The following is a 15,767-nucleotide window of genomic DNA, read 5'->3' on the forward strand; positions in this document are numbered from 1 at the left end:
CAGTGTGTGTGTGTGTGTGTGTGTATACAGTGTGCTTAGCTGATTAAGTAGATAGCATACATACATAGATGTTTACATGGATAAAATACATTCGTTAATCGCATCTATTAGCTAGATTTAAATGTAGCAAAAATAGATTTGTTACATTAAATTATTAAATCTGATTGCACAAGACTTTCATTACAGGAAGTGATAAAAAAAATAGAAAGATTCCAGTGATTTAAGGGATTTCTCTCAGGCCTTTGTCCTTTGTAGTTAGACACTTTCAGATTTTATCCTGCAGAAAAGGATCATTGAGACAGCCATGGCACATAACTGAGGGGAATAAAATTTCAAAAATAAGGTAAGAAAAGGTGCCAAAAGGAGAAAAATACCATATAGTTTAACTTAATGTAACAGTGGTGTCATACCTCCAGAGCTGCAATCCCAAGCGCCACTCCCACAATAGCAACGGTGTTATCGTCAACCAGCTTCCGGATCTTTGGGAAGCAACCAGTGATTATCTAAAGAAAATATTTAGTAGGTTTAAAGAGATATCGTAATTATAAAGACATTTTGACTTATTTTATTTTTTCTACTACTTTGAATTGTCCTTACCCCATTAGTACATGTGCTTCCAGGGTTCAAACAGCACTGTGGTGGAAATGTATTGTTGTGTTTTTTATAGTAAGGAGACCCCACGAAGTCTGATGAGTTGTAGAATCCACAACATTTAAACTAGCGTAGACAGAAAAAGTGTGCACGTTACCAAAAGTGTTGCTGAAAACAGAAGCCACTGACTTTATTGTTTAGCAGATTTTTGTACCGTGCTCATTGTCGAATTCCACAGTCCTGTGACGTCAGTATTGTTCCCATAGTCCTGCCTGATGTTGTTCACTGCTGCCTGACCAATCTTGTTAAACAGCTCCTCCGCCTAACATAGACACATGAAGCAAATTTTGCATTCAAATAGTCATGATAATGCAGCTACTAAGATTATCTCTGTAAGTTCTTTAGAGACTTACCAGCGGTCTGAATACCAAAATAACCACTGCTCCTGCCACCTCTGCTATGAAGATCAACAAGACTATGATAAAAAACTGTTGAGGAGATAAGAATAAAGTGTAGCTTAAATAAAAAAGAAAAGAAAAAAACTTGTTTGAGAGAGCATTTTAAAGAAATTTTTTGACCTTTTATTTTCGCAAAGTATCCATAAATTAATTTTCTTGCGTAAAGAATTACAAACAAACATGGAGATATAGTCAGCAACTGGTTAGCTTAGCAGAAATAATGTTTTTAAAGTGTTGGTGGGGAGCTTAGTAGCCCTCTCTATTCTAACCAAGCAGCAATCTCAGAAGGTGGAACATGAAGCCAAAGCTGAAGTGCGAAAACTAATTATGTTCCTAATAATTTTGCCTGCTTCCTGTCACAGACTTCCAAAAACATCTGCTCTTCATTTTGGTGATTAAACAATACAGCTATTCATCTTGTTACTTATGCTTTGATCCATTTGAGGTGGAAAGTCAGGAATCATGAGTTTTCTTTTGAAATTATCAGAAGGTCAGATTTCCTACTCTGATGGTCAGAGCAGCCACACCAACACCAACTTCACAATTCAAGATAGCAGAAGTGGGCGTAAGCAGAAAAACCTGTAATCTGTCCTGCCACTGTTGTGTAATTTTCTTGGTAAATTAGCCATACAGAGAGCACGGACCAAGCTTTATCCGTTAACCTGCTGCAGCAGTGTTTTCAGTACAAAGATTAAAGGCAATGGATTGTACTCCAGGTCAAGCTGGTGTTGGATAAATGGCTCCACATATTCTACCTTAAAAAAACAGACAACAGACACTCCACTATTACTGCAGTGATTGCACTTGTTATTTGCTATAGGTGGGGGTAACATGTGGTCTAAGTAGCAGGTACCAGGCATCTGTGTTTGTCTGTTTCTCCTTTTAAGGGTAAACTATTGCTCTGTAGTGCCTCTGTGCACAGACTAGAATAAAGTTTTGCAAACTGTTGTTTACATGTTGTAGTTGTTTACTGTCACTAGAGAACAGTGTCACAACCATCCAGCCTGTGGGCAACCCTAGCTTGAGTTGTTGGTCCTTGGAGAAGCGTGGAGAAAAGCTGATTTCAGTTTGCGTACGAGAGGAAGAAAATGATGGTCTGCATTGTTGATATAGACATTCCTTCTATTCTTATTGCACAAAAGGACAAGGGTGCAATGGTAAAGTGCAAACTGCATCTAGGACAGAAACAACCACATTACGCTTCAGGTCTTTGCAAGCATCTGCATGGACAACATGCTAATGCAAAGCTTGCCAAGTACCCTGAGTGATGTTAAAGTGTAGCACTTGCTGACCCTAGCCCAGCAGCCAGACCGTGAACTTCAGCAGGTAATAAACAGATGAGCAGTCAGGCTCCAGCCTCTGTTTCTACCTGTTTATGTTTCTAAAGTAGGATCACTGTGGTGTTCGCTTTGAAGTCTCTTTGGGCTGGTCTTCATCTTTGTGTTGTCGGCTTTGTGTTTATAAAAGAAAGATCCTACATGTGTCTTCATAAGGATAGGGATTTGTGTTATTAGCAGAACTGAAGCCTAAGGCTTATATTGTTAACTCGTAATTATGTACAATTCAGGTAATTTTATAGACCATGCGTTTGCTAAAGGTCACAACTGCTGTACCAAAAATTCTCCGTTAGAGTTTATAGATATGTTTTGCTAACCAAGCTTGCTAGCAATAACTGACAACATAGTTCCTTAACCTTTATATCGTAACCTCTGTATTGTCACTCAAACTCAAAACTGAAACCGGGCTGGTGAGTCCTCTCCCTTATTTGTTGGCTGTATGCATTTTACGCAATGAATTATTACGTTTGTACTAGATGAATGGACTTGTGTACTGAGGGTGACTTGTTCCCATAAAATAAAAATTACTGCCCTATTGACCTTCAAGGGCTCTACAATCAAGAATGTGTGCCAAAATGTCTAAGTATTTCTTTAAGCCTCTATAAAATAGCAGGCAACAACCTACCAGCAGTAGCATACACTTGCTCTCCCTCATGGCTCCACAGCAGCCTAGAAAACCGATGACGACCAGCAAGATCCCAATTGCAATCAACAAGTAGCCCACATTGAGCACCTGACTTAGCTCTGATGGCATCTTGTCAATTTTCCCAAGAAAGTTAAGGACGGAACCGCTATCCACCTTCACCCAGATCCCAATACCCAGGATGGCAGCACCTGCCAGCTGAAGAAGAGACATGTGGAGGGTGGAGAAGTTAAAAGAACACTTCACAGATTTTATGCATAGAGACAGTCTTTTTTGTCACAGTGACTGCTGCCATGCTTTTGTCTGTTAAGACTTAGGCAGGGAGGGTTTTGTCTTGAGACTGTCTTGTAGAAAATGCATTTTTACTCTAATAACTTTAAATACATAAGTGCAATACTCAATTCTGAAAATATTTGTAATGTGCAATTTACAGTTTACAACTGTTGTTGGTGGTGTAAAAAATAACTAGTGATTTGTATTTGTATGCTTTTGTACAACATTCAGACTACACAGTACTGCTGAGTCACACTTAAAGAAAATTGTAAGTAACTGTCAGCATCCTTCAAACTTAAATAAAATTATAAATCAATGAGAGTCTTTACTTACAAAGATGATGCCGTTGAATGCAAACATCATGAATTTGAGGAATTGAAAGCATCCCATTTTTGCTGCTGATATTTCTACCTACAGTCAGAGGAAGAATGATAGAGACACATTTTTCAACTTTAGTCTGGTTTAATTTCACTAAGAGCACTTATTTAGCAGCACTTTGTTTTTACCTGCATGAATGTCTTTTTCTGTAAAGAGCATTAATCATCCTGCTCACCTGTTGTCTCAGGTTTCACTACTTCCTTGAAGAAGCAAATTAGCCATTGAATTAGTAGAGCTGCCTCAAACGCTTGTCACCTTTTAGTCTTTGTGAGCTTAATAACTTATCCTAAACACTTGAGCCTGTCATTTACACTATGAGGTCACTCACGGTGCACATGTGACCGTGAGCGCTTTTGGTTTAGCAGTAATCGGAGAAGAGAGGTGACGATAGAGGAAGTAAATCTCACTCTATACTGGAAAGTTTGTCACCGCACAAAACAAAACAAAAAAGCCCAGCGGCATGCAAAGGTGGGGAGGAAACAAATTCGGAAGATGAACACTATTGATAAGCAAATGTTCCCTCTGTGTGGACTTTTTCCATCTCACCATTAAAACAGAAAACAGTGCACTTGCTATGTCCTTTCATGATATTTTGAAATGTTAAGAATAAAGAGGGTATAGATCCTAGTAAAGACACCAGTGTGTGTATTTGCATAGGAAGCGAACTCTGTGGCCAGCCAGCGCGCCATTCCCTGAACATGCTGTGGGGGTGAGTTGGTGTTTGAGTTTAGGCTGAACTGAGGTGTAGTGTGACAACCCTTTCGCTAACTCTGTACAAGGCTCTTTACTCCAATGCATCATCCATCAAACTCAGGCACACAGATGACAGCATGCTGTCACTAAGTCTTCTCCTACTCCCTCTGTTTTGAGTCACTTAAAGATTGTCACTTACAAATGTGTGTGTGTGCACATGTGTGTGTGTGTGTAGACCTCCTAGAATGGGAACAGCGCTCTTTGTGTGGTGTAAGGAAACAAGACAAGTTGTTAACAACTATGACTGAGCAGAATCCGCCTGTGTACAGCAGCAGGCTGTTTTCCAAGAATTTGGATATTCCCTGTGCCGTCGTCTCTGCATTACCTCTCTTGGAAAATTTAAACCACAGCAGCCTTTATAGTTCTTTTCATTCCCTATCAGCTTACACCAAACATCCATTCATCCAGACATATCACATTAACCAACATCAGGAAGTAGTTTCTCTATTAATTTAGCTCTGTTAGAGTAAAGCTGGTTGTCATCAAGTTAATCATACATTCAGATGCCAGGATAATGCTCCGAGCATAATGACTTGTTGCCTTGACTCCCCCAAACTTTAGCTCTTCCTACTTCCTTAAGGTCACTGATTGCACTCTGACACTGAGGAGTGGGCCTGGTGATGTATTAATGAGCTGAAGTCACAGAATAACCTCAAAATGCCTCCGCGATTACTGTAAAAGGACCCAACGGTGTACTGACTGGAAGTAGCAGTCTTGTCTGGAGGTGAGATATTTTACACATGACGTGCTGTGTTTGTGTTTTTAAATGAAACCTCTAAACTGTCTCCAACTTGACAACCACCATCAAAGAAAACACAGATGGAGAAATCTCAAAGGATGCCATTGAACAGAATAATTGCAGGCAGGTCTCAGGAGACAAAGGATCATTGTTGGGTGGATCTCTCCCTGTGCGGGTACAGCTCTCAAACAAAATAGCCAGACTTACACGCTCACAAGAAGCAGCCTCATAGAACAGTTAAACAGCAACGAATCCAAGTGAAGCGGCCTACCTTTTCTCAAGTGTTATCCGAGGACGTTCTCCGGCTCCTGCCTTCACTGCTGTGATTCAGACAGCTGCTGTGGGAGCGCACCGTGAGGTAACAGGATCACAGGGGTTTGTTGTTTTGCTGTCCTCACAAAAACGACCCACACTGTGAAACGTACGTCTCGCTTCTGTGGCTGTGGCACTGTGTTATGTGTAAACAACATGCAAGAGACTTTTTCAGCATTCTGCTCTTATTTTTGGGCTGTTGGCTGATTATAAGCAGAGTGAAGGGAGGGGAGGGCACAGGGTGGGTGTGACCAAAGCAGCTAAGTAATAGCACATCACCATGGATCTAGCTTTGTAGCTCCCAAGGGAGGGAGGGAGGAGGGAAATGAGGGAGGGATAAAGATCACCTGTGCATGGCCAAAGCAACCATTCAACATTTGCTCTGTTTCAAGGTGTTAATTTGAGCACAGCATGTAAATATGGCATAATTATGTGACCAGTTGTAATAATTTGCAATAACCACAGGCTGATCTTAAAGTTACTGAAAACTGTAAATGATTTTTTTTCTCTACACAAAAGAAAATGTCTAGTGTGGTTTCAGATGTATCTATATACATAGGTCTGAGAGTTTAACTTCAACATGATATAAGTAATACATTACAAACAACAAAACACACAAGCAAATAAGCTCACCCCTGAAAAGGTCATGGAGCAAAGGAAGCAAGGCCCATGGTACACTTTACAGGCGTGTGCTTTAAAGAAAATATGAAATCAAATGGAAAAAAAAGGTGGGATGCAAATCTAAAATCATCATTTCCACAGCTGTCTCTGCCTCATTTCCAATCACTGAACTCAGCTTATCAAGTAGGACAGGTCATATGTGTATTCTCGATCCAGGAATTTAACTCAGCGATACGTCAATATGAAGCCTAACCCTGAAATCCTTGAAAAAGCTTTTGCAAATTATCTGTACCTCCTTGCAGTCGGGACATACAGTACATCATATCACAGAATCAGAACTGGTGAAAGTTGCTATTGATCTTCAGACAGTAATCTTTTTTATTTTCCTGTCAGATCTTAATGCAGGTTGGAAGACCTGATGAAGTTTTATTCCACACAGGAATGTGTCATTGGAATTAAGGGAAGTGCCCTACTCTGGTTTAAGTCATATTTCTCTGAAAGATGATAATTTAGTTGTGTAAAGAATATCTTTAGCTTTAAAGTTTCACACAGTTCTCTGCAAGTACCAGCGCTCATCCATTACTTAGATGGCTATGATAATGTTCTAACTTGGAATAAAGAGGCAGGTGGGATATATCACATGCTGTGAACCCAGAGACCGCGGTCTGTGTCTGAATTCACTTGCTGTTTATTACCTCCGCAGAGGAGGTCATGTAGCGTGTGTGTGTGTGTCATTCTGCCAGCTGCAAAATTTGCTTTACATTCACCAAAGTCTTTAAGGTTAACTTTTATGAGTTATGATTTATGAGTAAAAAAACCCTTATCATTTAGAAAATATTATTCTGAAAAGTGTTGTGTGTACTGTCAACATATAGAAAGAGTTTAGATGAGGGTCACATGGCACGCCCACCCAGGATGGCAGCTTAGGTCGGAGCAGAGCTCATATTCCTCCCAAACTCTCATAAAAAATAAGTTAAAGTCCATTGATTTTTTTTTCTATTTTGGTCTAGGTCCTGCAATTGCAGTGGAATGAGTTAGAAAAGTCATATTTCACACGTACCCGGCCGAGTACCTCGCAAAGGGAAAGCCAACAATTCTCAGGCTACTTCGTTATCCAGAATAGCTGAGTCACTAGATGGAGCTGACGTTAGGAGTTCATCCAAAGATAATGTGGCTGCTGAGTTGACTTGCATAAGACCTATTCTGGAGCTGATAGCTCATGACATGAACGCAGTGAAAGGTGGAATTGAGTCTCTTAATGAAACTGAACAGAATCTCCCGCTTGGAGGAAAAGATGGAGTAAAGATGATTGTTTCCCCAAAGCTCCAGTATAATCTGTTTAAGTTACCTATAACGTTTCCACACAACCTGTTCAAGCTTTATAATACAATTGTGGAGGGGTATGTGTGGGCAGGCAAAAAACAATCTTTCTTTGGTCCAAAGTGCATGCTGTCAAAGATAGTGGTGGATTAGCATTATCCAAGATGGACTTGTACCATTATGCGTTTTCTCTCTCCCAATTAGCTAAGATAAATAACTCTCCTGAGTGGAAGCTGTGTTGGGTAGTGACTGAGGAAAGCCTAGTGACTCCCACATCTTTAGAGGCCTTTTTCTCTCACAGGGGAAGACCAGTACTGGCTTTTAAACAAGAGACTTGGTTTAGAGCTCACCAGTTCATCAATACCAATCCTTATCTTACCTCTAGAGCCTCTATTTGGTATAATAAGAAATTATTAATTGGTAAGAAACCGTTCACGTGGGGTAGTGCAGGAATTAAGTTGGGGGATTTATTTGGTAACCAAAGAATCAGACCGTCTGTGCCTGTATGTCTGTGTCTATATGTCAGGTTGGGTATCAGACGCCACCTCTCTGGGGACATCTCAGGTCCTCCAAGGTTTGGAGGCCTATCTCCCCCCACCACTTCCCCTGCCGGTGGCGGACGCCCCCAGACATCGGTGCGTTGGTGGTTCTTTGTGTCCGGGGGTGGGCGTCCAGATACACACCGGCTCACTCCTTGGCGGCTGCTTATCGGGGCCTGGAGCCTGGGGCTCGCTCGGGCCACTTCGGAGGTGGGGTGCCCTCGGCCCGGGGCTCGGTCACTCAGGCGCAGCCGGCTGCCGGCGGAGCTCACGGGCACGTCACTGCAACCCCCCCTGGCCTCTGCTCCGCGGCTGCTGAGTGACCCCTCATCTGGGACTCTCCTCAGCTCTTTCTGGGACAGTGGCGCGGCTGCCCCTCTGTTGGTCTTCCTTGGTCTCTTGTGTTCTGGGGGCCTCTGGATGTCTGGAGTTTTGATCTCCTCCACACCTGCTTCATGCCCTGGAGGACGGGGCAGTGGCCCCCCACACCCTCTAGCACAGGGGTGCCCAATCCCAGTCCTCGAGAGCTACTGTCCTGCAGCTTTTAGATGCATCCCTACTCCAACACAGCTGAATCAAATGGTTTGATTGCCTCTTCAGCATGCCATCAAGTTTGGCAAATGCCTGATAACAAGCCATTCATTTGATTCAGGTGTGTCGGAACAAGGATCCATCTAAAAGCTGCAGGACGGTAGCTCTCGAGGACTGGGATTGGGCACCCCTGCTCTAGCAGATCATTACATGAAGGAACCTTTTAAAAAAATCAAGCGCGTCCATGTCCACAGGTGTACACACGGGTGATCACACACACAAACTACACCCTTTTTGGCTCCTACCTCAAAGCACACTGTGCGCTGTCAATCTTACGTGCTGCACAACAATGTTTAACATTTAATATTTACTGCCATATTCCCATATATCATTGTGATGTTGTTTATTCTATTACTCTTGTTTTCTTCTGCTTGTTTTCTTTTTTCTTTCTCAACAGGTGATCCAGGTGGTCAATATGTATTTTTTTTTGTCTGCTTATTCTGTTGGTTTTTGTTTTTTTGCCCTTTTTCCCCGTCCTTCTTCCCAGCTGTTTGTCTTTCTTTCTCCCCTTTCTTTCCCCCAGTAAAGTCTGTCCCGCATACAACAAGTAAAAATAAAATAAACAATTAAAGGTGAATCAAATAGACCATTACGGCAAGGCTGGGATGGTCCATTTGGTAAAGTAAATCCGTTGGGCATCTTTCTTCGCCTTTAGACAATAATTCTAATGGCAAAAGATCCAAACGGGACAGGCAAAAAAAAAAAAAAAAAAAAGAATCAGACCGTCTAAATTCTGTGGGATCTTCAGAGAGGCACGATCGCCTGTCTAGAGGGGCTGAAGCTGGGCTGGGAGAGAGATTTGGGAATCCAGATATGTTGGTATGGTTGCTCATGCCACACGCAATCACAGCGTATCCAGTACAAATTACTCCACAGAAGCTACTGGACCCCTAGCAAACTATGCAGACTGAATTTAGTTGACAAAGACACCTGCTGGAAGTGTCAGAAAGAAGTCAGGACTTTAGTTCATATGCTGTATGCATGTGAAAAAAAATGTCCACATGTGCGATGGGATCATTAACCTTTTGAAAGGTCTTTTTCAACTTGATCTCTCGAAGTCTCCAGCTTTGTGTGTCCTGAGTCTGGTACCAGATAGCATTAATCTATCTGGAAGACAGAGGCTGTGGGTGCGTCTGGCCGCCATAACAGGGTGCAGGATAATAATGGGACAATGGACGTCATCTAACTCTTGCTGCTTTAAGGAATGGACTGAAAAAAAAATGGCTTTATATGAAGAGGTAACTTAGAGGAGAGAAGATATCTTTAATCAGGTCTGGGGTCCCTTCTTGCACTACATAGACGGTACGTCTGTTTAGACAGATATTGTGATATGCGTTTTGTATTGGATGTAAATGTTTAGTATACCCAGAGGTCAAGCTCAAGCTAAGTTTATAGACACTCTGTTTTTACTTTTTTAAAATGTTTGTTTGTTTGTGATTTTGTTTTCACTTTTGTGCGATATGGTTTTGTAAGTACTATTCAAAAAACAGGACAGAGACTTGACTGTATGGTGATAACTATTCCTGTAGTCAATGTTTTTTATGTTCTGCTGTCAGACAAAAACATGAATAAAAAAAAGAAATAAGTAATTTATTTAGAATTTAGATTGAAAAAAATCATGTCACATCTGACCTTTGACCTTTTCTCAAAGGCCAGTAGATTAATCTGACGGTTAGTGACAACAATACCACATAAAGCTTTGTAAAACTATGTTTAGCACTGCCATTGCTTGTATTGACAGTATATAGACAAATAGAGAGTGATATATAGGGATTATAAATATAATATTCCTTTGACCTCTGACCTCTTCTTCAAGGTCAAATAAGGTCAAATGTTCAGAGAATGTCTTTTTTATATTTAAAACGTTGCTTTGAATTCTGCTGCCGTTGTTTGTATTGGCAAGACTTTGGAAATGATACTACTAAATGAGATGTCTATATATCCCACTATGTAACTGGCATCCAAAGATCATGCCACACATTTGACCTCTAACACATCTTCCTTTCTTTCACGTTGGCGTTTGAAAAAATGTGAAAGAAAGAAGTAAGAGAAACAGAATGAGCTGCCTAGTTAGTTAGAAACATGCTGCAGTATAATATTATATAGTAAACTCAAGTTATTCATACCCGATTATTTATAAATTAGAACCTAGTATCATCCATTACCTACTCCTTTATAAACTAACCATCTGCCAAGTTACCCGTATCTGATTTTTACTGCATCACAAACTTCTTAAAGTACACTTAAAAAGAACAAAGAAAACAACATGAATATATACAAAATACAAAATGATTCGCATAAAAGTAAATACTGCAACACATTACAGTGCTGTGCCATTACTTATTTAACAAAAATGAGCTAAAATGCGGTAGCAGTGTGTGGAAAAACTAAGCACACCCTTACAGCTTCCATAGGAATTAAACAGATAATCAAATGCAGTTGCTTAACTGATCATCAGCGAGTGTGAGCACCTCTATAAAAGCAGGAGTTCTGGCAGTTGTTTGCTGCTCTGTAGCTTTCACATGTGTGTTAACACAATATCGTATCAATATCTTCCAAACATCAGACAGTGCAATGCTCAGAAAAACTGTCAACCCCCCCCCACACACACACACACAAAAAAGGGTTATCTCTCAGAGTCTACAGGCCTCAGTTAGCATGTTAAACGTTAAAGCTGATGACAGTATAATTAGGAACAGAGTGAAAAGGTGTGACTTGTTTAGAAAACGAACAAACATGGTTTAGGTTTGCAAAGCTGCATCTGAACAAATCACCAGAGTATCCTTTGGACTGACGAGACCAAAGTGGAGATGGCAGGCTATAATGCACAGCGCCATATTTGGAGAAAACCAAACACAGCATATCAGCTCAAACACCTCATTACAAACTGCTCAGTTATTGCTGCTGAAGGTTATTCGACAAGCTATTGAATCATGAAGTATACTTTCCCCACTCTGCCGCTGGATTAGGTTTTGTTAAATAGAATAACACACATGCTGTTGTTCATCTGACGTTGTATTTACCTAATTTTAAGACCTGGTAAGGTCAAGATAATTTATTATGTCTTGAATCATATACAAACTTTAGAATCGACAAAGGGTTTAACTTGCTTTAACCTCTTAAGACCCGAACTGTTTGTTTGTTTGTTAAAACTGAAATGACCATTTGCAGAAATTCAATTAACTGTCAGCTCACTAATCATTAACAGTGATTTTTATACCAAAGTGATATGAGCTTTTTCCCAATTGGACAAACAAACAAAAGAAAAACAAAACGATCTGTATCTCATGCTCAATTGGGGAACCCGATTATTCCATCTGAGCAGGGCAGGCCACACATGAAAGAGGCAGGGAAACTATGGGACAGTGCTTTTCTATTATAATGTGAAAGAAGTTGTTTACCTTGATGACGTGGTGAGGGAGTGCCAGTTTGCACAAGCATCAGCAGAGCGGCTATTCTCTTTGATATTTCTCAGAACAATAGGACTGCTTCTTGACATTTAAATAGAGCTGTGTTTGTACGCATACACACATCAAATATATTCCGTCCTTCATTACAAAATCTTCATCACTACATTCGGTAGTCCTACTAAGGTGTCTGTGTATGATGTGTTTGTGCTTACAGAGTGGATGGAAACTGTTCATCTGTGAGTGGGGGGTATTTTTATTTCCCTTTACAGTTGTTGCTGTTTGCCATGTCCTGTACTTCCTTTCCAAAAGTTTTGGTCTCATGAGTTTTGAGACCACTCAGTGGTCAGCAGACTGCAAACACAATCTCCGAGAGCCCTCCTCATAATATCAGGGGACTTTAATCATGCCTCACTGGACTCCACACTGCCCACCTTCACCCAGTATGTGACCTGCCCAACCAGAGACAATAAAACACTGGACTTACTGTATGCCAATGCTGAAGAGGCATACAGTTCATCACCTCTCCCTCCCCTGGGCAGATCTGATCACAACCTGGTGCACCTTGTCCCTGTGTATGAGCCCTTAGTGCGCAGGGAGCCACCAGCCACCCGCACAGTACAGAGATGGTCGCAGGAGAGCGAGGAGGCTCTTAAGGATTGTTTTGAGTCAACTGTGTGGGAGGTGATCTGTGACGACCACGGAGAGGACATCGACAGCCTTACTACATGCATTACGGACTATATTAATTTCTGTGTGGATAACACCGTACCTACCAGGACTGTACGGTGTTTCTCCAACAACAAACCTTGGATTACCCCGGAAATTAAAGCTGTCCTCAAGCAGAAGAGGAGGGCCTTCAAATCCAAAGACAAAGAGGAGTTGAAAAGGGTGCAGAGAGAGTTGAGGGGACTGATAAGGAATGGGAAGGACAGCTACAGGCAGAAGATGGAGAACCAGCTTCAGCAAAATAACGTTGGTGAAGTCTGGAGAGGCCTCAGAACCATCTCGGGCCACAAACATCAGAACTCTCTGCCTGGGAGGGATGTGAGGTGGGCAAATGAACTGAATCATTTCTTCAACAGATTTGATTCAGCCATGAGGCAGTCTCCAACATCGGCTGCAGACTCACCCACCCCCACTGCTGCTGTTCCACCTCTGACACTTCACACCTCCTCTATTCACCCTGCTCACTCCTCCCCACCCCCAACAACAGCATCCAATACACACTCAACACAAGGCTCCAGCCTGTCTCTCTCAACCACCCAGGTTAGGAGGGAACTGAGGAGGATTAATGGCAAGAAGGCAGCGGGTCCAGATGGCATCAGCTCGAGGGTCGTCAGGTCCTGCGCGGACCAACTGTGTGGTGTGCTGGAGCACCTCTTCAACCTGAGCCTGAGGCTGGGAAGAGTCCCACAGCTCTGGAAAACCTCCTGTGTTGTACCAGTGCCAAAGACTTCACGCCCCAAGGACCTCAACAGCTACAGGCCGGTGGCTCTGACATCCCACCTGATGAAGACCCTGGAGCGGCTGGTCCTGGCTCAGCTTCGGCGCCTTGTGAGCTCATCACTGGACCCACTTCAGTTTGCCTACCAGCCTGGCATTGGAGCGGATGATGCCGTCATTCACCTCCTACATCGCTCCCTCGCTCACCTGGAGACCGCTGGGAGCACTGTGAGAATCGTGTTCTTTGATTTCTCCAGTGCCTTCAACACTATTCTTCCCTCGGTTCTGAAGGACAAGCTGGAGAACTCTGGAGTGGACCATCACCTCACTACCTGGATTTTGGACTACCTCACCGACCGACCACAGTATGTGAGGACTCAGGGCTGTGTGTCGGACAGGGTCGTCTGCAGTACGGGGGCCCCACAGGGAACGGTTCTGGCTCCGTTCCTCTTCACCATCTACACTGCAGACTTCTCCCACAACTCCACCCAGTGCTTCCTGCAGAAGTTCTCTGATGACTCTGCTATAGTCGGCCTCATCACTGATGGGGACGACAAGGAGTACAGAGGACTGACTCAGGACTTTGTGGACTGGTGCCAGCTGAACTACCTCCAGATCAATGCCAGTAAAACCAAGGAGCTGGTGGTAGACTTCCGCAGGCACAAACATCCTCCACTGCAACCACTGAACATCCAAGGTATGGACATTGAGACTGTGGACAGCTACAGGTACCTTGGTGTTCATCTGAACAACAAACTGGACTGGACTCATAACTCAGACGCCCTCTACAGGAAAGGGCAGAGCAGGCTGTACCTGCTGCGGAGACTCAGGTCGTTTGGAGTGGAGGGCCCACTCCTGAAGACCTTCTATGACTCTGTGGTGGCCTCAGCCATCTTTTATGGTGTAGTCTGCTGGGGTGGCAGCATCTCTGCTGGGGACAGGAAGAGACTGAACAGGCTGATCCGAAGGGCCAGCTCTGTTCTAGGATGCCCTCTGGACCCAGTGGAGGTTGTGAGTGACAGGAGAATGGTGGCTAAGCTGTCATCCCTGCTGGACAACATCTCCCACCCCATGCATGAGACTGTGACAGCACTGAGCAGCTCCTTCAGTGGGAGACTGCGGCACCCACGGTGTGGGACGGAGAGATTTCGCAGGTCTTTCCTCCCCACTGCTGTCAGACTCCACAACAAAGACTTTAACTGATCAAACACACACATCCACAAATGTGCAATAACACAAATGTGCAATAATCTTTCTGGCACTGTTGTATTTTTCACTCTGTTGTATATAGCATTTGTATTCTATTTTTATCCTATTGTATATTTTATTCTATTTTATTCTACTGTATATAGTATTCAATTTTTATTCTATTCTGTACAGTTGTGTACTGTATTTATTCTTATTTTATTTTATTCTAATTGTCCTTCATAACTTTTGCACTGTCCACTTCCTGCTGTGACAAAACAAATTTCCCACGTGTGGGACTAATAAAGGTTATCTTATCTTATCTTATCTTATCTTATTTCTGCTGCATCAGCAGTTCACGCTGGTGGTGCCGTAAGGATAGCTTCTTGGCAAATTAGCACTAATTGAGAACTGTTTAAACTTCACGGCCTAACCTAAGTATTGTTGCTGACCGTGTCCACCCATTTATGGCCACAGCGTACCCAATCTTCTGATGGCTGCTAACACACAACGTCACAAAGTTTAAATCACCTCAAACTGGTTTCTGTATATGAAAGCATAATAGGTTTACTTTAAATAAATGGAAAGTTAGTACTCAGCAAGATGACTGCTCCTGAGACTTTGGCCTCATGTTGCTTACACTGTGACTTTTGTTTTACTTGAAAATCACACAAGCTAATAAAAAAAGATCAAAGAGGGTCAAAAACCACTCACTTAAAATTGTTAAAGAAAGAAGAACAGATCAAAAACACTAGAAAAATGCTGAGTTAAGGCGCAGCAGACGTGAAGACTAAATAAATCTTGGTAGCCTATTGGATGACCTCATATTTCACTCGGAAAACCTGTAATTTCTTTCCTAAGCATCTCATCTCAGTATTTAATGTGACCAGGAGTATTCTAATGTGCCCGAAGCTAAACGTTATACTGAAACCATTTTTCTAATGTCCAATATTCTTCTGACTCACAGGGTCCAGATCCTGTGAAAAGATTTCATAACTAGGTGTCATCTGCATGGTTTTCATGACACTTCTTACTCCTTACGCACACCCACTCAAAAACACACACATACACACACCCTGGGTTGCATTATGTAACAGGCACAAACAGCCTGCATATTAATCATGTGTCAAATAGGTGTCATTAAGAAAAAAGAAAGAAATGGCACAAACATGAG

General features: G+C 42.3%; 1 protein-coding gene across 1 annotated transcript; it reads right to left on the reverse strand.

The window, feature by feature from the left end:
- Positions 1–242: 242 nt before the first annotated feature.
- Positions 243–3,697, reverse strand: tspan34b (tetraspanin 34b). Its single transcript, XM_063470468.1, has 7 exons — positions 3,636–3,697; positions 3,012–3,227; positions 1,005–1,079; positions 806–913; positions 598–717; positions 411–503; positions 243–315 (listed from the first exon to the last, which is right to left on the reverse strand). The coding sequence occupies exons 1-7, from the start codon at positions 3,690–3,692 to the stop codon at positions 256–258; spliced, it is 729 nt and encodes a 242-aa protein (XP_063326538.1). The 5' UTR covers positions 3,693–3,697; the 3' UTR covers positions 243–255.
- Positions 3,698–15,767: the final 12,070 nt, after the last annotated feature.

Source organism: Pelmatolapia mariae, linkage group LG4 (assembly GCF_036321145.2).
Source record: "Pelmatolapia mariae isolate MD_Pm_ZW linkage group LG4, Pm_UMD_F_2, whole genome shotgun sequence".
NCBI lineage: Eukaryota > Metazoa > Chordata > Actinopteri > Cichliformes > Cichlidae > Pelmatolapia > Pelmatolapia mariae.

What these genes read in the sequence shown, in the direction of transcription:
- tspan34b (XM_063470468.1), bottom strand. Translation starts at nt 3,692, where the DNA reads ATGGGATGCTTTCAATTCCTCAAATTCATGATGTTTGCATTCAACGGC. An exon ending in TTTTGGTATTCAGACCGCTG is followed by an intron (nt 914 to 1,004) that starts GTAAGTCTCTAA and finishes TGTCTATGTTAG; the next exon opens with GCGGAGGAGCTGTTTAACAA. An exon ending in GGAATTCGACAATGAGCACG is followed by an intron (nt 718 to 805) that starts GTACAAAAATCT and finishes TGTCTACGCTAG; the next exon opens with TTTAAATGTTGTGGATTCTA.